Source organism: Periplaneta americana, chromosome 6 (assembly GCF_040183065.1).
Source record: "Periplaneta americana isolate PAMFEO1 chromosome 6, P.americana_PAMFEO1_priV1, whole genome shotgun sequence".
NCBI classification, from domain to species: Eukaryota; Metazoa; Arthropoda; class Insecta; order Blattodea; family Blattidae; genus Periplaneta; species Periplaneta americana.
The window spans coordinates 181488257-181512680 of NC_091122.1; the positions used below are offsets into that span (position 1 = coordinate 181488257).

General features: G+C 36.6%; 2 protein-coding genes and 3 non-coding genes across 6 annotated transcripts in view; 3 read left to right on the forward strand and 2 right to left on the reverse strand.

Annotated features, from left to right (window-relative positions):
- Window positions 1-24424, forward strand: part of LOC138702103 (lactosylceramide 4-alpha-galactosyltransferase-like) — a 209972-nt gene that overhangs the window by 125574 nt on the left and 59974 nt on the right. The gene's annotated exons all lie outside the window — the stretch shown is intronic.
- Window positions 1368-22535, reverse strand: LOC138702294 (lactosylceramide 4-alpha-galactosyltransferase-like). Its single transcript, XM_069829878.1, has 5 exons — window positions 22299-22535; window positions 14996-15257; window positions 5268-5910; window positions 2638-2836; window positions 1368-1637 (listed from the first exon to the last, which is right to left on the reverse strand). The coding sequence occupies exons 1-5, from the start codon at window positions 22533-22535 to the stop codon at window positions 1368-1370; spliced, it is 1611 nt and encodes a 536-aa protein (XP_069685979.1).
- TRNAY-GUA (transfer RNA tyrosine (anticodon GUA)) lies at window positions 23018-23089 on the reverse strand. The gene has a single exon. It is a non-coding gene; the product is annotated as a tRNA-Tyr (tRNA).
- TRNAY-GUA (transfer RNA tyrosine (anticodon GUA)) lies at window positions 23492-23563 on the forward strand. Its single transcript has one exon. It is a non-coding gene; the product is annotated as a tRNA-Tyr (tRNA).
- On the forward strand, window positions 23877-23948 carry TRNAY-GUA (transfer RNA tyrosine (anticodon GUA)). The gene has a single exon. It is a non-coding gene; the product is annotated as a tRNA-Tyr (tRNA).

Genomic DNA, 24424 nt, shown 5'->3' on the forward strand with positions numbered 1-24424 from the left:
TGTAAAGATATTTAATGTTGAAATGGTTTATTTATTTACCCCAGTGACTTTTGAGCTGTTTAACCCTTTGATGCACGCATTTGAGAATGAAATAAAAAATTGTATTTGCAATGAAATTAAACTTTTATTTGTCTAAGAGAAGTGCCTCAAATTTTAAAAATTCCAAAAACTTCCATTTTTTACACAGAAAATGGGTGGTTTCATGGTAAAACCACTATGCAATACTGCGGAACACAATGTCTTCAGACTTATTGCGAATGATACAAAAGAAAACAGTTTCTGGTTTCATTAAGGCAAAATGCCACTTCACATGTGTTGCGTGGTAATTAGAAAGGAAAAGAATGGACCTTCTATCCTTCCACTTGAGCCAGGACGCTCCAGCATATGACGTACGACTATCACTGTCACCACGTTTCATGTCGCGGTCTCTTTTTTCGTCGTGTGGTAAACCAATACGCCCATGTCTAACTGTACCAGATGCATAGATATTTTGCTGCCTTAGAGAGATAATCAGATTCAAACTTGTGAAAAAGTTGTCAAAAACAATTTGTGATTGTCACCAACCATCTTTTCCTTGTAACCATGATGAATAAGCTAACATAAAAATGGAACATTTTGTTGGATATGGTAAGCATAACTACCCTGTTTGCGTAGTGGTATACGTTTTGAAACCACCACATTATTTCTATATTGACGCCACATGTGTCGAAGAAATTATAATCTTGTTACTGAAATATGTTCTAAAAGACTGAAAGACAAATAATACTAAATAGAAACTTACGTAACTGTGATATTTTAGCATACAACTGAAATAAAAACACGTAGCGAGTCTTCCACACCCCAACTATACACAACAAAATCGGCCATCTTAGTGGAGCAACACAAATATAAGGAAAATAAAATTCTTCTACAGTTACTAGGGATCAGTGAACGCAGCGCTGTAGTTTTGAAATAAAAATCACACTGTAAGTAGGCAGGAAACTGAAATTTAAAAGGTGGTTATGTAATGTAACCACTGCGCTTCAAAGGGTTAACAGAATACATTTCTCGTCTAGAAAATAACCTAACAGAAGGAGCAATTCTACGAACAATATTAAAGTGCCCATATTTTAGAACGTACTTATTATTTACTGGCATGGCCACAAGTTCCCAATTCTTCGAGCTTATTGCAGCTACAGAAGCATTGAAGCTTGAAATGGTACCTGACTAATATTCACATTCATACTGGACAACAACAAAGTCTTCAACTTTGGGGACAAAATTATAATGATGACGTTATAGACTAGATGAGGGGAGGGGAGGGGAGTTATCGTGACATAATGCCTCTGTTTATTTATCTGGATGTGAAAACTATGGCAGAACTCGTATCACAATGTGCCGTTAACACTCTTAGAGATTCGTGGACACGACGTGGGTGCTATGATGCTGAGGACCGGGTTCGACCCCGCTATTATCCGTCCTTGTTTGCTTAGTTTGTTCCACAAATGAACGCCGTGACTATCTTTAATTTTCTGCATTGCGCTCTTGGCCATCGATTGGGTGGAGAAGCTCCGCCACTGATAGTACTTCATTGCGTAGAACTCTTTGACAGGCAGAAACTTGAATCCCTTGCATGTATGTGTGGAGAGATCTGAAACCTGCCACACAAGAATACATGTAATAAGTCAAAGTGGTGGTGGAAATACTTACTTACTTACTTGCTTACTTACTTACTTACTTACTTACTTACTTACGGCTTTTAAGGAACCCGCAGGTTCATTGCCGCCCTCACATAAGCCCCCCCATTGGTTCCTATCCTGAGCAAGATCAATCCAGTCTCTACCATCATATCCCACCTCCCTCAAATCCATTTTAATATTATCTTCCCATCTACGTCTCGACCGCCCCAAAGGTCTTCTTCCCTCCGGGCTCCCAACTAACACTCTATATGCATTTCTCCATTCGCCCATACGTGCTACATGCCCTGTCCATCTCAAACGTCTGGATTTAATGTTCCTAATTATGTCAGGTGAAGAATACAATGCGTGCAGTTCTGTGTTGTGTAACTTTCTCCATTCTCCTGTAACTTCATCCCTCTTACCCTCAAATATTTTCCTAAGACCCTTATTCTCAAACACCCTTAACCTGTGTTCCTCTCTCAAAGTGAGAGTACAAGTTTCACAACCATACAGAACAACCGGTAATATAACTGTTTTATAAATTCTAACTTTCAGATTTTTTGACAGCGGACTGGATTATAAAAGCTACTCAACCGAATAATAACAGGCATTTCTCATATTTATTCTGTGTTTAATTTCCTCCCGAGTATCATTTATATTTGTTACTGTTGCTCCCAGGTATTTGAATTTTTCCACCTCTTCAAAGGATAAATTTCCAATTTTTATATTTCCATTTCGTACAATATTCTGGTCACACGACATAATCATATACTTTGTCTTTTCGGGATTTACTTCCAAACCCATTTCTTTACTTGCTTCAAGTAAAATTCCGGCATTTTCCCTAATCGTTTGTGGATTTTCTCCTAACATATTTACGTCATCCGCATAGACAAAAAGCTGATATAACCCGTTCAATTCCAAACCCTGTCTGTATTTTTATAATGGCATAGCCTACTCTAGAGCGAAGTCAAAAAGTAACCTTGGAAACGTTGCAATGGTCACAAAATTTTCTGGCGACGTGGAAAGTAATGCTGGGTCTGAAGTTGTTCCTCAGATTCTGCAGTAACTGAGTGGCCACTTCATGCCCCACTCCTTCGTGAGCGCAGTTCATTACACTGTTGGCCACTGAGTTTCTTGATTGAAATACAAAGTAGTTGGGAGCCAAGTCTGCGAGCGACCTGGAGACAAAGAAACAATCACTGCAGTTAAGGCGACACTATGGTGACAAATTAAAAAAGTCCACTTAAAAATTATTGTAACTCTCTATTCAGACTGAGCTCAAAATGGTTATTAATTTATATTCCCATGACTATTTGCAATCTTTTGAACCAATTCATTTTATTCGGTGTTCTGCGCAGGGCAAGTCTTTCACTGCAAACCCAGCTTTCTCCAATCTTTTCTATTTTCTGCTTTCCTCTTTGTCTCTTCATATGATCCATGTATCTTAATGTCATCTATCATCTGATATCTTGTCTGCCTCGAACTCTTGTCCCGTTCACCATTCATTCCAGTGCATCCTTCAGAAAGCAGTTTCTTCTCAGCCAACCAATTCCTTTTTCTCTTTCTGATCAGTTTCAACGTCATTCTTTCTTCACCCACTCTTTCCAACACAGCTTCATTTCTTATTCAGTCTGTCCACTTCACACATTCCATTCTTCTCCATATCTACATTCCGAATATTCGCTTCTCTTCACTTCGTCGTAATGTCCAGGGTTCTGTTCCATACAATGCCACACTCCACACAAAGCACTTCACTAGTATCTTACTTAGTTATTTTTCCAGAGGACTGCGGAAGACGCTCCTTTTTCTATTAAAAGCTTCCTTTGTCATTGCTATCCTCCTTTTGACTTCCTGGCAGCAGCTCATGTTACTGCTTATAGTACACCCCAAGTATTTGAAGCTGTCCACTTGCTGTAGTGCCTCATTTAGAATTCACAAGTTTTTTTAGCCAATATGAACTAAAAATTTTGAAAACTTTCTGTCTTATATCTTTCTTTTTTCTTCTTTCCTTTTTCATTTTTATTTCTTTCGTTTTCTTCTTATTTCCTTCATTCTTTCATTGTATTTATTTCTTTTTTTCTTTCCTTGTTTCTATCTTTTTGTTTTTTATTTCGCTTTCTTTCATTTTCTCTTTCTTTCCTTCTTTATTTTGTATTTCATGTTTTCCTTTTTTTCTTTTTCTCTTCCTTCTTTTTTCTCTTTTTCTTTCCTTTTATTTCTCACTTTTTCTTTCTTTCTTTTTATTTTTTCTTCCTTTCTCCTTTCGTTTCCTTTCCTTCTTGTTTCTTCTTCTTTCTCTTTTTCTTTTCTCTTTTTTCTCTCCTTCCTTCTTCATTTTTCATTCTTTCCCTCTTTCTTTTCTCTTTCTTTCTTTCTCTATGTTCTATTCTTCTTTCTTTCCTTATATTTTTCTTCGATCTTTCTTTCTTTCTTTCTTTCTCTTGCTTTATTCCTTTTTTGTTTCTTTTTCTTTTTATTTTCTTTCTCTCTTTCTTTTCTCCTCTTTCTCTTTCTTTTCTCTCCTTTCTCTTCCTTTTCTCTCCTTTCTCTTTCTTTTCTCTCTCCTGTAGTACTAACCTACAGATCACTACTGGTTAGGGGAGGGAGGGGAACTGTCTGTGAATGAAACTCTTGTACACGTCCTGGGATCCTGTCCGCACGGCGAAGGTTTGCGAAACGCTAGACACCACCAAGTACGATCAATGCCCTTAAAGATGCCAATTACAACACCTTTGAAGAAGTACATGGTCTCTCCGTCACTGGCAGTACACGGCGCATAGATATAATAGCTTTCAAGGAATCTGGATTCATAATTGATCCCACTGTGCGTTTCGAAACGGATGAGGAACAGCCAGCAGAAGTGGATAAGGAAAAAAAGAATATCTACAATCCTACCATTCCATATTACCTCCAAAAGTACCGGCTAGAAGAGCTTGAAGGAATCGGACTTCTGGTTGGAGCAAGAGGTACCGCTACTCTCTTCATGAAAGATGTGTTTAAGAGGCTTGGAATACCTACATCTATTATTCCGATTGTAACTTTAGCTGCATTGAAAGGATCAATTGCTCTCCTGAAGAATCACCTATATTCGAAATGAAACCAAGTTCATTAGCATTCTTTACTGTAACACTTGCCTCTCTAAAACTAGGTATATTTCCACCAATCACAAAATGTATTTGCAGCTATGTACTTGTAGGAGTTTCATTGTCAAAACAAAATTAATGGTTCTCTGAACTTGTAAACATTTATATGACTAAGTACTCTTTGTCCCTTGTGGCAGCTCACGAATAGTGAGAAGATTTTAAATTTCAGTTTAAATTTCATTTCATTTACACATTGAGGGCGTTATAAATTATGATCAATACTCCGAATCACACAGCTTGCTGCCTCGGGCACAACAATATCATACTGGACTACAAGTTGAAAAAGAGCTGAGTTTACTATAAGCAGAACAGAAATGGCTAATAAGAGCGTAGAATGGAAAATTTGTTGATTGAACGATTACTCTACTGAAAATGTGAAAAAAGGCGAATTGCTTATGTTAATTACAATTCTACCGTTGTAAACTGTTCTTTAACAACTAAAATTAAAATAATTTCTGGCACTCACTTGAGCAGGATGACGTCCAGGTCAATGCACGTGCCTCCATATTTCCAGAGCGTCAGTAATCGCAGTACATTGCCGGCGTGCTCGACTGGCCAACGAGAAGAGCGAATCGCCGCCAGGAAGTCCCAGTTCTCGAGCGGGGTCTTCATCAGCAAGTCCTTCACGTTGAGCTCCCACAACTTCACGTTTGGATACGTCAGAACTGCTTTCACATACTCTCTGGACCTTCCTAGTCCGCCGATAACAGGACAGGAATACAGAAGGTACACTTTGTAGTCGGGATTCATCCTAGCAGCTGACTCCAACGCACACGCCTGTCTCGGATGGAGCAGCAAGCCGCTGTGGTTGTGAGGTGCGGATTGCTTCGTAAGGCAACGGGTCTCCAAGAAGATGATGTGCTTCCCTCCTGGCCTGGGCTGCTCCTCAAAAGTCACTCTTTCAGTTCTCTTTATTACAACCGTCTGTCCTTTCTGTGTTTGATTGTCGCCATCCACTAAGGGATATGCCGAGGGCGTGCCTTTGAATCCCGCTGGTCCCCTCTCGTGTGCGATTGTTCTTTTATGTTGAAAGACTATGTTGCTCAAATATATGGTCAGGACTACCACACAGCATGTTGAGATTGCACGGAAGCATTTTACAGCCCTCACTGCAACAGAGAAATAAAATAATTTATTATTTGATACATCCTTGAAAATTGTTTAAATATTGATGAACATTGTTCATTTTTCTAGAAAACAAAGAGTAGCAATTAACCAACAAATTCCAGAACGAATCACTTTGGACTCATGGTATTCAAAAGAGAAGATATTTTCAATTAGCTTAAGGGGAGGCTGAACTGAATTTTGGTAATTTTATTTCTAAACTATAAAAGGTACATGAATAAATTTATTTTTTTGCATAGTCTACTAGTTCTGGGCAATAGGCCTACTTGGTACACACAGACAAATTTTAAAAAGTGTAGTATTGTATTGTACTCTATTGTATGTATTTACATTCCATGATATTCGTACATCGCTTTACAGCTAGAATATGCAACATGTCAAAAATATCTTAACAGTACTACAAAGTCTTAACTATAGTCACAGACTAGTTGAAATATTGTATATACAGAAGAGTTTTACAATATAACCTACAGGTCTCTCACGACGACGACGATAATAATAATAATAATAATAATAATAATAATAATAATAATAATAATAAAATTAATGAATGAATGGCTTAAGGGAAATAAACTAACCATTAATATTGACAAAACACAATAATAGTGCTCATCTTTTCTGTATTCATTCATTCATGCATAGTGTACTGCCCAAATGGTAGGTCTTTCACTGCAAACCCAGCATTCTCCAACATTTTCTATTTTCTATCTTCCTCTTTGTCTCCTCATATGATCCATATATCTTAATGCCGTCTATCATCTGATATCTTCTTCTGCCCCGAACTCTTCTCCCGTTTCACCATTCCTTCCAGTACATCCTTCAGTAGGCAGTTTCTTCTCAGCCAGTGACCCAGCCAATTCCTTTTCCTCTTCCTGATCAGTTTCAGCATCATTCTTTCTTCACCCACTCTTTCCAACACAGCTTCATTTCTTATTCTGTCTGTCCACTTCACATGCTCCATACTTATCCGTATCCACATTTCAAATGCTTCTAGTCGCTTCTCTTCACTTCGTCGTAACGTTTATGTTTCTGTCCCATACAATGCTACACTCAACACAAAGCACTTCGCTAGTCTCTTCCGTAGTTCTTTTTCCAGAGATCCCTACAAGATGCTCCTTTTTCTGTTAAAAACTTACTTTGCCATTGACTTCTTTTGACTTCTTGGCAGCAGCTCATGTTACTGCTTATAGTACACCCCAAGTAAGATATATCTAATACTATAAATAAAATTTAAATTATTATTTGTTCGACAGCATTATAAAACAAAGAAATAACATTAGGTTTTTAATGATGGGGACTTTGATTTCGTGGTCTTTGAAGAAAGAGATTGCTATGGCAACAATGATGTATCAAATATTGTAGCATGGCAAATCGTTTCATAATGTTAACTTTATGGTAAAAGTTATGCCGTCATAATAGAAGTTATGACATTTTAGTTGTCATGATAATATTTTACGGCTCTAGTACAATAATGTGGTTTATTATCCACGATTTTTACTAACGATGAAGACTGTTTAATGCTGGAGTAGTCTACAAAAAAAGAAATAGGGATCCTGTATGTTTACTTACTTGTCACAGACTATATTCGTTTTGCGACACGCGATGTTGTGGAGAAGTGGTATCAGCAAGACGTGTATGTTGGTTGTGAACACTATTCTTTTCTCATATGTACATCTTGCCGACTGTTGTCTTGTTACTGCCTTTCATACGTAGGCAATGTACAATATCCAGTATGCTTACACAGCTGAATCACAACTTGCAAAGCTGGAATCTCAACAATTCTTTATCGGTATGAAAGCAGGGACTATTCATTGCTAACGCATTGAATAAGTGTGTTTTTTTCAGATGTAGGACAAGTAAGTGTTTATTAAGCCTTCATGTTAGTCATTTTCATTTCATACTCGATAATGCATGTTTGATCAATTGAAGAATTCATAGGAAAATCGGACAATTCCAAAAATTCATTTTTTAGCATAATTCAGTTCTTTTTACTTTATTTCAAGCGGCATCTATTGGCATAAGTTTCTACAAAATCCGGATTTGTGTCATTGAAATGAGTGTTTGAAAATGTAGCGTTTCTGAAAAAAGCGGATTAGTCCAACGTGTTTCTAGCAAAAGACGGACAAGTCACAAACTTATCCTGTTCTTGTTAGAAAATATCTTGGAGATGGCATTAGCGTTGTCTTCTTTTGTTTCATCGCCATATTAGCCGTTATTGTCGATGCTATTGGTTAAATATTTCGTTTTACGAATGAATTATCATCAAAATGAATAAATAGATACTTAAATAAATACGTAAATAAAATAAATAAATAAATAACTCAATAAATATATATATCAATAAATAAATAAATAAACACATCTGTCTAAAACTGGTTTAACAATGTGTACACATGTTTCAGTGTCCAATATTCTTACTACTACTTACTTACTTACTTACTTACTAACTGGCTTTTAAGGAACCCGGAGGTTCATTGCCGCCCTCACATAAGCCCGCCTTTGGTCCCTATCCTGAGCAAGATTAATCCAGTCTCTAACATCATATCCCACCTCCCTCAAATCCATTTTATTATTATCTTCCCACCTACATCTCGGCCTCCCCAAAGGTCTTTTTCCCTCCGGCCTCCCAACTAACACTCTATATGCAATTTTGGATTCGCCCATACGTGCTACATGTCCTGCCCATCTCAAACGTCTGGATCTTATGTTCCTAATTCTGTCAGGTGAAGAATACAATGCGTGCAGTTCTGTGTTGTGTAACTTTCTCCATTCTCCTGTAACTTCATCCCTCTTAGTCCAATATTCTAGTTTTTGAAAATTAATTTTAGAATTCTCTCCAATCTTCTCTGTTAACCCTCTGTCCTTTCTCCAGTCTTTTTTCCCTCATTGTTGTTTTAATTCCATTAATCCGTGTAGTATTATGTCTCCCTCACTTGAGCCTCTTGAGCGGCAACCATTCCAACACGTTTTTTTGGCAATCGTTCTTCACTCATCCTTTTTTACATGACCGTTCATTGCAATTGCTTAGGTTGTACATAATCCAGTATTGAATATTTTACTCCCATTTTAGATTTTATTATGTTTTTTTTATTTTGTCTCTTTTTTTTTTTTTACATTATAGCGATCTTCTCCAAGTCCATTTTCATAGCTAATAATTTAGAAATCGTTTGATGTTTCAGGGGCTTTTTAGTATTACATTTTTTTATACTAGTCGGGGAGCTGGCCCGACGCAGTAACCCCCAACTTGGAGGACAAATAAATAAATGAACAAATAAATAAATAAATAAATAAATCTTCTTAAAAATGAGTTATCAATGAATAATAATGCATTTGCTTACAGTAGCCTACTTAAAAAAGCATTATATGTACTTTTTGGGTGTATAGACTACATTTTGAGTTTAAAGCATAAAGTAACGTTACCATTGAATACATTTACTTATTTGCTCTTCTGTTTTAAAAGTAATACAATTGTAATATTATATTTGCAATCATAGTTCTCACCACAGAGGAGAAAGTGTTCATCGTCGAGCATTATTTCCGGTCATACGGAGTGAGGCGTCAGAATGGGCCAGCTGCGCCACGTTAAAGAGCAGCACTAGGAGCGATTTAACAATAACACAACAATGTTAACTGTCGTCCAGAAGTTCCATCGTACGGGATCAGCCTTACGTCGCCTTGCATGTTATAATCAATGCTCGGATCTTGGGGACTTGTGTGTCGTGTGCTTGAGTAAGGTTACAGGCATAACGTACACAAAGCTCACGCTGCAAGTGCTCAGGGACAGTCGTTTGTACTAAGAAAGTGGTCACATCGAATGGCAAGAAGACGAACGAATAAACTGTGTCACGTCGAAGCCAATGACATTAAGAGAATTACAGGTAAACGGTCTGTTTGAGGAAATAGAAAATACGTGTTATTCGAATGGGTGTTATGGAAGTTTGAAAATGCATTTCTTAAATTTTAGGTACAGAATTTCGTGGAGGAATTCTGAGGAGATACATTATTTTCTTCTAATGCAGAGTTTATATCTTGTAAGTTGTACCACACATAAACTAGAGCTGGAAACGGGCATTCATTGAAAGACATTGCAGTCCTTTAAATTGATGGAGAATTTGTCCATAGCCATGGATCAAGTCGTAGAGGGACCTTCCCTAGTAGTGATACACTAATTGAAAACTATTTGCGAGAAAAATGTAGGATATACTTATCTTTCTCAGATACGAGATCTGCTGAAAATCGAACAGGAAACAGTGACAGTGAAATATTCAGTATTTTATTTAGGCCCAAGACTTTATAATAAAATTTCAAACCATTTTCCAAATTTGAAATTTTTTAAAATTGAAACTTTTAAAAAAGAATTTTGTAAAATTATCCATGATATATAATAGTAACAAATGTACTTTTTTTACCTTTTATTTCTATCGACTATATTCATGTTTTTATCGAATATCACTGGCTTCTGTCGGATTGTCAATTTATATTAAATGTGTATTTTTCTCTCGTTTTCCCTTTCTTCTTTATTCTTGCTCTTGTGTTGTACTTATTGGTTTGAATTAAGTTAATTACTGTATTTAGTAAACTGTCCTTGTAAATTTTATGTTATATTATTCACTAAGACCACACCGTACACGAGCCTGACTCTTACGGTAGTGGCTAGAAACATTTTTATTTTATAAATGCAATTTGTACTCACTAGGTAGCTAGTTAAAATAAATAAAATAAAAAAATTAAAGTTTGCTCCCGTCACCTCATGTGACGTGGAAATAAGTTTCCTTCGTTTCAACTCATGTTTAACTAACAGACGAAGAATTTATGGGTTCGAAAATCTTCGAATGCATGTAGTCATACACTGTAATGAAATGTACAGAGCAGAACTGTAAATTTGATGTATTTTGCATGTTTATTTATATATATGCTATAAAATTAGATGTTTCAACCTATCATAATATTATCATTATGTTGTTCCAGCCAGGAACCACTTTTATAGCAGACCTGACAGTACCTCCGTGCTGGAAGCGGGAGTTTGTTGACATTGAAGTCCGGTCGTTTAGCCACGTTCAAAGACACAAGTCCCCAACTTCCGAGCTTTGGTTATAATGACTTATCTTGATTTTCAGAATGTTTGTAATTTCAGTGCTCCGTATGACCGGAAATAATGCTCGACGATAAACACCTTCTCCTCTGTTTGAGAACCATAATTGCAGAAATCAACACAACACTGAATTCACAATATGTCAAACTATTGTATCCAATAAATAAATAGTTCGTTGCTAGGGAAACGTGGAAGGCAGATGAGCGATAACTTCAGTACCGTCATTTCCCGTAACTATGGTCCACTATACAACCATTCAAAGAACATTGTAGAAGTAACATAGACGGTTTGTAGATAGCTGCAGTGACTTGACTTCAAACTACAGTACAGCAAAAATATAGATAAACGAGGTACTGCGTTATGGAGTACAAAATTTTAATGGACCATAGTTGTGTTCCGGGACCATAGGTATGGGAAATGACGGTATTGTTTGTTTCGGCGCATACTGTATATTAGTTTTGAAATTACTGGAGTTAGATTACTATAAATTGGAAGGCAAGAATTACTATTATCTACAAATATGTTGCTATGGAAATGTAAGCATAGCAAAAACATGCTTGTTTATAAAAAAGAAAATCTCACATTAATACATTCCGTTGACACTTGTTTTCTTCTACGTCCGAAAATTTCTTTAAAAAGAGTGATCTGGCAGGTCACTTCTGTCCATCTACTGACGAACTTTTAATTACTGATATAGGGCTAGGATTTTGATGACCTATAAATCATGAAAAAATGTCCCAAAAACAATGCATTTATGACCTAAAAATCTTTCAAAAATGCCCTAAAATTGATCTTACGTAATTGGCTTAATAGGAAAAGAGGGTTTGAACTACTTAATATTTAGACTAGTAATTAAATTAAATTTTACATAATTTTTTGTAAGTAGTACACTTTAATTAATTATTTTACCTGATGTAGTTTCCATGTATGATCGTTCACCTCTGCTTCTTCATGTGGACGTGAGGTCAGCAGTCAGCTGGTCGGTCTTGGCCCTTCATGGGCTGTAGCACCATGGATTTACTTTACTTTTAGTTTCCACGTAGTCTATCACAAGGCCACTCTTATCCGGAATTAGCAGGTATAGAGGAGTCTATATTGAAGGGGTGGTTGGAATGATCCATTACATGGGGTGTACTACGTTAAAATGGCAATATTTGTGTAGAAAAACGATTAAAATATTTTACAAAGTAATGGATATTAATGGACAAAATATGTAAAGAAGATATCAAAGGAAATAAACATTATTTTACATTAATAAAAGGGATTTATGGCCAAAATTAAATGAAAATGCCTAAAAAATGACAGAATAAAACAAAAGATGTTCTTATGAGTTGAAACAGGCAAAAAATGCAAAAAAATATGTCCTAACAAATATGTCTTAAAACACTCAGTTCATCACATAACTTATAAATACCAGAGCAGCTATGTTTCTGGCTTACTAGAAAAAAGATGCAATTTCATCAAAGTCCTAGCCCTACGTAATACAGTACAGTACACGCCTCGCCTCCCAACGCTATCACTTTATTTTAAACGTGGATATGAAGTAATGCACCTTTATGACGAGCAGACTGTGACAGTCCTACAGAGCGGTGACAAAACAGTGCAGTGGCCCATAATGACTGATTACAGAAGCAGCGAGTCGCTAGATTCAGGTCGCAGCTGAATAGAGTTTGCAGTGTGCACACACCTGCACCATTGTGTGACGGCCTGATTCATCCCCGTGAAGGACCACAAATAATATCAGAAAATACAGCTCTAAATGTATAAACGTTTACCTGAAAATGAACTCACAAGTGGACAAAACTTACAGTGTACCATAACAAGACATGTGAGAACTTAAATGTCTGATAAAAGTATAAAAAATTACTAATAATAATTTTTAAAGCCAATTTTATTAGAGTATAAAAAATTATTCAGTTATATCATTTGGTAACCATAACATTGTTAGGGCCTCTCTAACATCTTTAATTTTTACTGCATGTAATAAACACTCACTTATAAAAACTGGACTACTCTCAGACATGTAGAGTTGTTAATTTTAATGTAATTAATTTTTATGTGTCCTATACAAAATATATTAAAATTTACATCATATTTTGTGATCTAATTCTTTTATTTTCAAAGATATTGGGGCATTATTATAGTCTACTATTTGCATAAATGGATGTGAAATCAGTATGCAAAATTTTAGCATTCTATCTCTAATGTTTGTGGAGGTATGAAATAATATGTGTGGGGAAAAATTGTAACTTTTGGGAAATTTAATGTAAACTTAAAAGTGAATGTCTTAGCTGACCTGTATTGTGTTACAACATGTTCATTTAAATATCACAAATAGGTAAATAAACTATGTAAACTATGTATCATTGGAGCCCGAAAACTTTCCGTAATATTTTAATAAAAAAGGGTTGTTTTGAAAACTATTCACGTACATATATACCCTTAATCAGACATTGTCAAGTAAAATATATTTTTTATTGTTACTATATATATATATATATATATATATATATATATATATATATATAGTTTTAAAGACCAAAGAGAGTATGTGTTTTGAAATTGAGTTGTGTGTTGAGAAAATCGTTGGGGTGTGTTTTCGTGTGTCTGTATATTTCATATTGTTCTAGTGTGTTGAGTTTCTGGCTTTTTGGTTGGATGTGCAGTATTTCCGTGTCTGTGTTGATGTTTCCGTAGGTGTGGTTGGCATTTGTGGTGTGTTCTGCATATGTGGAGGTGCTTTGTAATTTTGTTATGGCTGTGACACATACACTCTTTGACTCTACACTACGAACGCACCCTCACAGGAAACAAGAGACGCCAAGACCAACAACGACCAGTTCTGAATGTGACCCAAAATAGGTCGGAACATGTTAACAAGGTACGTAAAAATTTAACACAAGAAAGTCTTATCATACATATTCCGAAGTGATACAGTGTTAAAAGTTGTGTAATCAAGATGTATTATTTATACTTCTTAAATTCATTGTTTGAACTACATAATTGTTGTTGCTTTGTATTCTAGTCCCTCGCATTTCAGCAGCAAAGTCTCCATTCAAAGTTCATAAATTTCGGTTTTAAGACTAAAAAGAAGACTGGATTTACGATATAGGTTTTCTGTCTGACTTGATCTTACAACTCAGTTCTCTTAACCTGAGCTTGCAAAGGCAAAGACAAGTTAATTATAAACATGCTAGATAACTTGAAAAGATTTATGAAAGCACAACCATGATTCCAGCACTTCAGTAATGCAGAAGTAGACGTTAAAGATTTAGAACGTACTGGAAGACCTAAATTACGTAATACTGAGAATGCATGTAGCTTTGGAAGAAAATCCATAAGTAATCTTATGTTATCAGAACTAAGAGCTTCAAAATGCACAATATATCACAACATTAAGGTGTGATACACAAGTTGAAAATCTTTATCTCATGAATTTATACTTGAACAGGCTTGAGCTACACACAGATTTGATATTTCTCTTCAGCTTATCGCAACTCTGACATTCGAGGACAGTGGCTCGATCCTCGTCAGCTTGCCAAAGTTGTTATTAAAATTGGTTCGGCCCCAAAGAGAAATCAAACTGGTACTACACACGGCATATAGCTCTGATCTTGCGCCTTGAAATGACCATCTCTTTCGATGCATGTCCACTTCGTACGTGAAAGGAATACCCAAAACTTCGAAGTCGTTGAAATGGGTAACAGAACTCTTCGCATCACAATCCAGAAACTGGTACCTTCGCGTATAAATCTCTCTGAAGGTGGATCAAGACTAAATCTAATTATTTATTTTCTAGATTACATGAATTTCTTGTCACAACATATTTCGAGACAATTTTACTCCAAACCCGACATTATTTGTGAGGCATATCGAAAGTAAGGTTTAAGAGAGAGGAGTTATCTAACATAATGCCACTTGTCAATGTATCTGTGAGAACTACGTCACATCGCTGACGCACTGGTGTCACATTATGCCTCCTTCAGCTCTCTCAAAGAGCCGTGGACACGACCTCAGTGCCATGATGCTGAAAGCCTGGTTCGACCCCAGTCTTACGGTTTCGTTTTTGCTCAGTTTGTTCCATAAATGAGCCCCGTGGCTGTCTTTAAGAGCCTGCATTACTTTGTAGCCTTGTGACTCGTCGAAGAATCTCCTCCATGCAGGATATGACACTGCGTAGAACTCTTCGGGATGTAGGAAATTGAATTCTTTGCATCCTTTTGTGTATAAATCTGAAATCTGGAACAGAGGAATACGTATTATAATAAATTAAAGCCATAGTTTTATGTTTTATGTCAAATTGCCCTCTACACATCCAACACAACGAAGCGTTCCAGATAGTTTCTTCCAAACTCCTTCGCCGCTGCTGTGTGGGTGCAACGCAGTTTGCGAGTCAATGGGTTAAGATTACACGTTACGCGAAGTACAGTGCTTCTCAAAAGTGCACCACTCTTAAAAGCAATATAATGAAACTTGCATTAAACGACGACTTGTAGTTTCATGTAAAATTGATCATTTAGAAGGGTGTTTGCTTAATGGGGGGAGACATTTTTTACACAAATGAGTCAAACTACTGACAATGCATTTTATTTGCTAGCGTACTTCAAAATAAATTTTATATAACTTCCTTCCCCCCCCCCAAACTGCATTGGAATATACAGGGTGATTCAAAAGCTAAGGTCAACCGGTGAGGAGATGATTCAGGGCGAAATTTAGAGCAGGAAAGTACTTTGTCAGTTTTGTTTATTTGCAACCGTTTCAGAGTTACAGGAGGACTAACATTTATTCACAACTAAGGTGAGTTATTTACAATAATGACTAATTTACAGTACTTTATTGGAGCACCTTCTCAAAATGTCCTCCGTTTGCATGCAGATATGTGTGGGCGCGTTCGCTTACTGCGCTGTGCACAACATCTAACAGCCAGTTTCGTGGTCTGATGTCTGTTGCTGCTGCATTAATTCGCTGGAGCATATGATCTCTGTCTGTAATCTCCTTAGCACACACCTATTCTTTCATAAAACCCCTTACAGAGAAGTGCAGAGGTGTTAAGTCAGGGGAACGTGCTGGCCAATCACCACATTTCATGGCGTGTGTTCCAATGTCATTTCATTAATTGTGAAAATCACGCTTTATAAACAAACCTAGATCAAAACAACTGACGGTAAATTAGTATTTATTGCAACTGTAATGTGATGTCAGTTAACTGTTGTAACTCTGAAACGGTTTGAAACCTTTTGAATCACCCTGTATATGAAATAAAATACTATATAATTGATGTTGTATGCATAATAATTATCATTAATTGTTATACATAAAATAGTTATTGATAGAGGTAACGAATTATATAAAATATTTTCGATGAAAGGAAAAGCAAGATATGATATTGTAAACTGCAATAATTTTTTATCAAGGAGTATAATAAAATAAATATGTCAGCATTTTTACATACGTACCAGGTGGGATGTGCACCTCTTGAGACAACCCGTCTACCGTTGGGGGTACGCGTACCATAGATTGAATATCATTGAATTAAACTACAGAGTGTGTATAATATTAGAAGACCTATGAATTTATTGTTAATTGTAGTAAGTTGTGTATAGAACTTCCTTACAGTTTTGATCTCTAAGTAATTCCTTCCCCTTTACGAAATCATAAATCGAACTCTGCGTCATTTTATAGCATATTTTTACATTACTATTTAATTCACTCGACTATCCATCAAAATAGTATATGTCCAAGGATACAGAGCTACATTCCTTTCATGGTTGTATCTTAGAGCCTTGTATTAGGTCGTAGGATATTTTGTCTCAAGAAGTTTTCGGTTCTGGATGCGCCTAATAAGGGTAGTTTTTACCAACGGCGGTAAATTTACTTATTATCTTAGTTTTTTTTAACTCGGTTAATAGCATTATCTTGGATAACACTTAACTCTGTGTTCACCATAGCTTTTATTATCTCAGTTTTCTAAAATTTACATTTCGTTTCAATTCACTTTGATACTTAAAATTCTCTTGTTGAAAACAGCACCATCTGTTTGATGCTGCTCAAAACGAGGTAATCTTGAAAAAAAAAACTGACTAGCGCCATGCGAGCTCCTGATTATAGCAAATGTGAAAACAAATGAGTATAAGTATCTGGATGGTGAAGTTGAACTGTAAAGATAGATTTGATATCATGAAGAACTATGTTCGTTGATGAAGGGAGGAGAAATAGGCTTAAATGACATACCAGGAGAAATATCTATAATTATTGGAATTCGCACAAGAACAAATAAGTGTAAGGGAGAACAAAATTTATGGCGTTACAACGTAAATTAAAAATAGGCCAATTGGAAAACAAATAGCAAGCAGCTTTAATTATCATGAAATTTAACTGTCCTAATACGTCTGTATCATAGTCGAGGCATTTTACATAGAGAGGTAACAATATTTAAGGCGTTCAGAGCTGAAGTAGATAAAGACACAAATTTTCATAAATCGAGTGTAATTCATTTTCTGATTATCTGAAGTTAAATCTTTTCCGAGCAATAATAGATCAGATCTTAATTCCAAGCATTCTCCATTAGGTGACACCAGTCACTTTCGGCATTAATATGTCCTTCTTGCTATCCACTGACTACTAATAGTTTAAATAAATTGAATATTAATTGCTACTTTGTGCTGTATTTTACAGAATGTTTACTTTAACCCTCATTACCCAATTTTACTTACACCACTTCTGCTCTGAACGGCTCATTTGTTTACGATGTTCCGAGCCATAGTGGATCAAGTCACCAAAACGTTGCATCAATTACCGTCACAATTGTTTATATTTCATAAATCTAGAATTTGAGAATGGAGCAATAAAACTATTGCTAGTGAAATTAGATAATCCATAATAGTCCTATTATTTCAAAACTACGTCTCATGGACTTGATCCACTTTAGCTCATTTATTTAAGTGTGTGTTATAAATTCCAATTCATGCTAAACCATGTACAGCACTGACGAAGCTGAAATTTTAGATAAACTGAAACATGTGTTGAAATGTATATAATTTCCGTCATAAAATATATAACACGTTCTTTTATCCACCAAGGGCGTTTTCGTGTATTCTTTGTCATATTTCTACGTTACTTTCATTTTCCCTCATGTTTATCTAGTGTTCATTTGTTTTTATGTCAATAATCTTGGGTAATGTCACTGGAGAAAAAGATTTTTGTGCGAGATCGTGCGTATTTGCTTGGTTTCCGCACAAAACCAATCCGCGGAAAGTCTAAAATTCCAGATTCAGTATTCCCAACCTAACACACATAACAATTTCCCTCTTATTACCGCTTAAGTGGCGTATTGATTTTATTGATTTAGGCTTTTAACATATTATTTTTAGAGACGTTCAATATAGTAATAATTATAAATTAGAAACTTACCACTGCAATTTCACCTAAATTGCAATGTTAATTATTGTTTTTAAATATTTGCAAAAAAATTAAGTAAACTCTACAACTCCACTAAAGTTACTGCATTCGTGATGCAAGTAACATTAAGGAAGCCGTGAAAAAATCAAAATGATTTGAGGCTCATTATGGCTGCTACTTTGAACGAAAGAGATGTGGATCTAATATAATATAATATTGTTAAAATATTAAATGAAAAATAAATCATTACATAACCTTACCGTTTGTTTTAAGTTCGCATTTATAGACTGGGGGTGGGGGAAGACAGACGTATATCACGGCCTGCTGGAGTATAGTAAACACAGAAAACATTTTAAAGCAACAATGTTGAAGATAGATATTTTTGTTTTGCAAATTTGCCGTCATTGAACAGAAACCAAGATGGAGATTTCATTGCAACTAATTAGAAATTCCTCTTTCAGATATGTAATAAACTATCTTCGCACAAAATAATGTACGATACACGAGCGGTATGTTTTCTTTCAATTCTCGGAAATTAAAAAAGCTCAACTACGTTTCGCTTTTTCAAACTTTTCCTCGAACATGAAAACTTCAACATACCGCTCTTGTAACGCATATTACTATTATTACACTGGTGTAACAACAGCGCTAATTCTGGCCATAAATTTTAATGCATAGTTTGACATTGGCATTGTCGTCGGCTCTTTTTACCTCAAAGCCTTCCGCTTTGTTTGGTAGCGCCTGGGCTGGAATGAGCGACTTCTACACCAGCACTTGCTTTCATCTAATTTGAGTGTGCTGATTTCAAAATCTGAAGCTAGTTTTTCTCTGTAAGCTATAGATTTTTTTTTCTATTCAACATTTTATGTAGGACCTATACATAATTATGTAGGTTGTGTTGTAAAATTAGGTGTTTTATTTTATGTTTTATTATTATTGTGTTAAATTGTGTTGTGTATTCTTATTGTATTGTGTGTAAAATTGTATATGTGTTGTAAATTTTATTATGTATTGTAAATTTTATTGTGTATTGCTTATCATTTTAACTGTGTATTGTTAATATTGTATATACCACTGCCACCGGGTGCTTGCCCACTTGCAGTGTAAATAAATACATACATACATTTTAATTTTTCACCGTAATGTTAGCTTTTTAAAAATGCAATTTAATGTTTTGAAGTTGGATGCCACTTGGTTGGGTACCACCTTGGTGGAGATATTCTTCATGTAATCACAAAAACGTGTAGATACATCACAATATGCATTGCTGGTTTGTTCTTTCTTGCCGACACCCTTCGCATTGCCCAGGCAAAAACAGCAGTCACTTGTGTGGTCTTTGGTTCATGAGAATCCCAAAAAGTATGCTCTTTCTTTCTCTTTTATCCAGTGACGAAGCATTCCCTCACAATTATTGTGACACACAAAATGTGAAGTCAATTTTTTTTCTTTGTCGCCAAATTGAACTTCGGAACAGATTTTATAGACACGCCTCACAAGCGCTGTGATGTTATTATCGCCGCGCTCTCATGGTTAACATGTCGGCATCATACAATAACGTGCGGTGTGCTTTTAAAACATAATTTTGCCGACCGACTGTTGCTCTGTAGGTTTCACTCTAAGCGTCACGTTGTCACGTCTACTTCCTCGATAAGAATAAGCACTAGTTTGTTATATTGTTAAATACATTCATAATTCTTAATAATAACTCTTTAATAATAATTTTTAATCACATACCTTAATGTTCGTCCTCAGGACAAGACAGTGCAACCCCGGTTTTAGTCCACGTGGATTAGACAAGTAGGTGTCATTTAATAATGGAAGCAGCTTATTGGTTGCAATATTGAAATTGAGGCGAGTGATTGGAACGGCGACATAAGAAATTGAGAACAATAATGCAATTAAATTTCAAAGACCTGCCGAATGTTATGCACGAGGCCGCTCAAAGACCTGCCGAATGTTAACCATGAGAGCGCGGCGATAATACGCCTTTGACGAGGAAGTGTATACTGTACTCCAACCACGAGAAAGTCTTTGGGGAATGAGACGAAGCGGAGTAATGCTGTGAATAAATGTTGACGTCATAAGATGTCATGAGGTCACATACGTGGGTGCTCGAATCTATATTGGCTAGCTATTACAGCAAAAACAATAACATTGATACACACATATTGATACTACCCTAGTTACAAAATTAGATCACTGTTAATCTCCTGGTCTTTTAATCTCTCCATACAGGAAATAACATATGCAGGAGAGCGCATGGTTTTTAAACTGATGTTCTAACGGTAATATTATCTATCTACTTCGTTCCAATAGATGACGCAATAGCCTAGATCATATATGTAACAGATAACTCCTCGCTACGTTAAAATCGGCAGCACTTTGAAGAGAACAACCGCCAGGATCGCCACCCGTCCGCCGTAAACGAACACGAGATGGCAGAACAGTCGCTAATGCAATTCAAATGGGAATTATGACGTGACTTCTTATGTAACAACTAGATGGCAGCGTAGTAAACCTGACAAAAGTTGTTAACCTCAAAGCCTATAAGCCCGACATATCTATTACATATATGATCTAGGGCAATAGTAAGCAAATTCCTTTCACGGTTGATCTCCTGGTTGGAGAACAGTAGTAGACATGATTGTTCATTAAAAAAAAAAAAAACTCGCTCCACATGAGCATTTATAATTGAAAGAGCATGTATGTATGTATGTATGTATGTATGTTATTTTTTATTTTATTGTGTTATTTTACGACGCTATATCAACATCTAGGTTATTTAGCGTCTGAATTAAATGAAGGTGATAATGCCGGTGAAATGAGTCCGGGGTCCAGCACCGAAAGTTACCCAGCATTTACTCGTGTTGGGCTGAGGGAAAACCCCGGAAAAACCTCAACCAGGTAATTTGCCCCGACCGGGATTCGAACCCGGACCACCTGGTTTCGCAGCCAGACGCGCTGACCGTTACTCCACAGGTGTATGTATGTATGTATGTATGTATGTATGTATGTATGTATGTATGTGTTCAGCAATTTTCTCTAAGTTTGACACACTACGTGTCTTCAAAACAGTGTCCCAGCGTTCTAGAGGAGATGGCAGATCTCCCAGTATCGGCATCATCTCTTTCAATAGGCAATACTCTTGGTACAATGCATCATCATTTTCAAAGTCCAGTTCTGATTTTCTTAAGATGTGAAGAATAGTAATCAAACCATTTTTGCAAATAGTCAATGGCCCTCTGATACACATTCAGTGCTTCCTTCTTAAAGAAATGCACATCCGAATCACTCAAGTTATTCAAATGCTGATTTACTACCAAGCCATGTCACCAATGAGCGCCACGAACTCGCTTCTGTGTTCTATCCAAAGGGCTTATAATACTTACAAACTCTTTGCTTCTATTCATCATAAAGTGTATTGTATTAAAAAATGTATTTGGTAGCCATTGTAAACTACATCGAATTTCCAATAATGAAATATAATTATGTAGTAATGTCACGAGAGGTCTGAGATTTATCTGGAAAATCTCAGACCACGAGTGACATTTATTAAGACTATTTCGTGAATAAAATAAAAATATAAATAATACAGGGTGATTCAGACCACCCGTAACAGTAATTTATTTCGGAAACTAGTGCATTAAAATTTTCGAGAAAAAAATATTTAATACTAAACCACATGTAAACTTTCACTTGAGCTTAATTTCATCAATCAGCTCTATCAGGAAGTAGGGTCAGTGGCGTATCACTTTAAAATTTCAAATTTCAAAATAGAGTTAATTGTCGTGTAAAATCTGTCGGTTTCATAGCTGTATTCTTTGCACAGATGAAGTGACATTCAAGAGAAATGGCGATGTCAATATCCATAATGGTCACTACTGGTCTCAAGTCAGTCCTCTCTGGCTGAGAGAAGTGGACACCCATCATAGGTGGAGTGTCAATGTCTAGTGTGGCATCTTCGGACACCGAATGATTGGACCTTATTTCTTTGAAGGTGCTCTGAATAGTGTCATGTATGCTGACTTCCTGAAGAACATCCTCAACTAACGTTTGGAGGACGTACCACTGGCAACACGAGTAGTAATATGGCTTCAGCAGGATGGTTGCCCAGTTCATTTCTCTTTGGTGGCACGTGATACAGCTAATCAGCTCTTCGCTGGGCGATGGATTTGGAGATACGGTTCTGTGGCATGGCCAGCACTATCTCCTGACTTGAATCCTGTGGATTTCTATTCTTGGGAACGGTTAAAAACATCGTTTATCAAGACTGTCCCACAATAAGAGATGATATAAAATAGCAAATCCGGGAGACCTGCCAGTCACTTGACCACGCCGAAGTATTAGGAGTCACTGACAGTGTTAGAAGAAGAGTGCGGGTGTGTGCTGCTCAGAACGGCAGACAGTTTGAACATTTATAAAAATTAATGGAATTGTCCAGTCTTTCAGTAAAATGTCAACATTAATTGTCTTATATATATATATATATATTTTATATATATTATATATATATTTTGATGTACCGAAGTACATATGATATTTCCATGCAGATATTCTGCGTCATCACATGATGAAAGAGAGATGGAACGGAGAAAAATTCTCTCCGGCGCCGGGATTTGAACCCGGGTTTTCAGCTCTACGTGCTGATGCTTTAACCACTAAGCCACGCCGGATACAATCCCGACGCCGTTTAGAATCGTGGCTTAGTGGTTAAAGCATCAGCACGTAGAGCTGAAAACCCGGGTTCAAATCCCGGCGCCGGAGAGAATTTTTCTCCGTTCCATCTCTCTTTCATCATGTGATGACGCAGAATATCTGCATGGAAATATCATATGTACTTCGGTACATCAAAACATATATATGATATGCGTAATAAATCACTTTGTGATTTAAGACGGCGCCCATACCGTCGGATCCCGGCCAATCAGTCACTCATCTGAGTGCACCTCAACACATGTATGGACTTCGGTCCTGCGTTCATAGACATCTATGACGTAGTGCAGAGGGCGGCCACTAGAGGGAACCCAAGAGATGGAGCTTAATCTGAGACGATTCTAAACGGCGTCGGGATTGTATCCGGCGTGGCTTAGTGGTTAAAGCATCAGCACGTAGAGCTGAAAACCCGGGTTCAAATCCCGGCGCCGGAGAGAATTTTTCTCCGTTCCATCTCTCTTTCATCATGTGATGACGCAGAATATCTGCATGGAAATATCATATGTACTTCGGTACATCAAAATATATATATATGATATGCGTAATAAATCACTTTGTGATTTAAGACGGCGCCCATACCGTCGGATCCCGGCCAATCAGTCACTCATCTGAGTGCACCTCAACACATGTATGGACTTCGGTCCTGCGTTCATAGACATCTATGACGTAGTGCAGAGGGCGGCCACTAGAGGGAACCCAAGAGATGGAGCTTAATCTGAGACGATTCTAAACGGCGTCGGGATTGTATCCGGCGTGGCTTAGTGGTTAAAGCATCAGCACGTAGAGCTGAAAACCCGGGTTCAAATCCCGGCGCCGGAGAGAATTTTTCTCCGTTCCATCTCTCTTTCATCATTAATTGTCTTGTTTACATTTTCGTCTTTTAACATTTCTCAATATTGATGGCATTATCTTTTTGTACGTTTTCTCATTCAAAGAGTATGAATTGGTAAAAACGTTTCCTATGAAAGTTGTTTGTTTTGAAGAGCTCTGGTAGGGGAAACTCGGTAGGGGAAACTCGGAAAATTTGGCAATATTCTTGTATTTCTTCTATTGCCAAATTTCCTCCAGAGTTTTAAGAAGTTCAACGACACGATCATAGACTGCAACATCTGAGTGTACTTTTAGTTTTCGTTTCATTCGAATCCGCGCATTATAGTGGCACATATTGTTACTAATAGAAAGAAGTGTTGAATACTTCCTGTTGATGTGGTGGTTGTGTGGACGTGTGTATACAAAGACGGAAAGAAAGTGTTCATTACCTACGTTTGTTTCTGCATTATATATCAAAAGCTGAG

What these genes read in the sequence shown, in the direction of transcription:
- LOC138702294 (XM_069829878.1), bottom strand. Translation starts at nt 22,535, where the DNA reads ATGAACTGGGCAACCATCCTGCTGAAGCCATATTACTACTCGTGTTGC. An exon ending in AGAGGACTGACTTGAGACCA is followed by an intron (nt 15,258 to 22,298) that starts GTAGTGACCATT and finishes CCTCTGTTCCAG; the next exon opens with ATTTCAGATTTATACACAAA. An exon ending in CTTTGAGAGAGCTGAAGGAG is followed by an intron (nt 5,911 to 14,995) that starts GCATAATGTGAC and finishes TCTCTGTTGCAG; the next exon opens with TGAGGGCTGTAAAATGCTTC.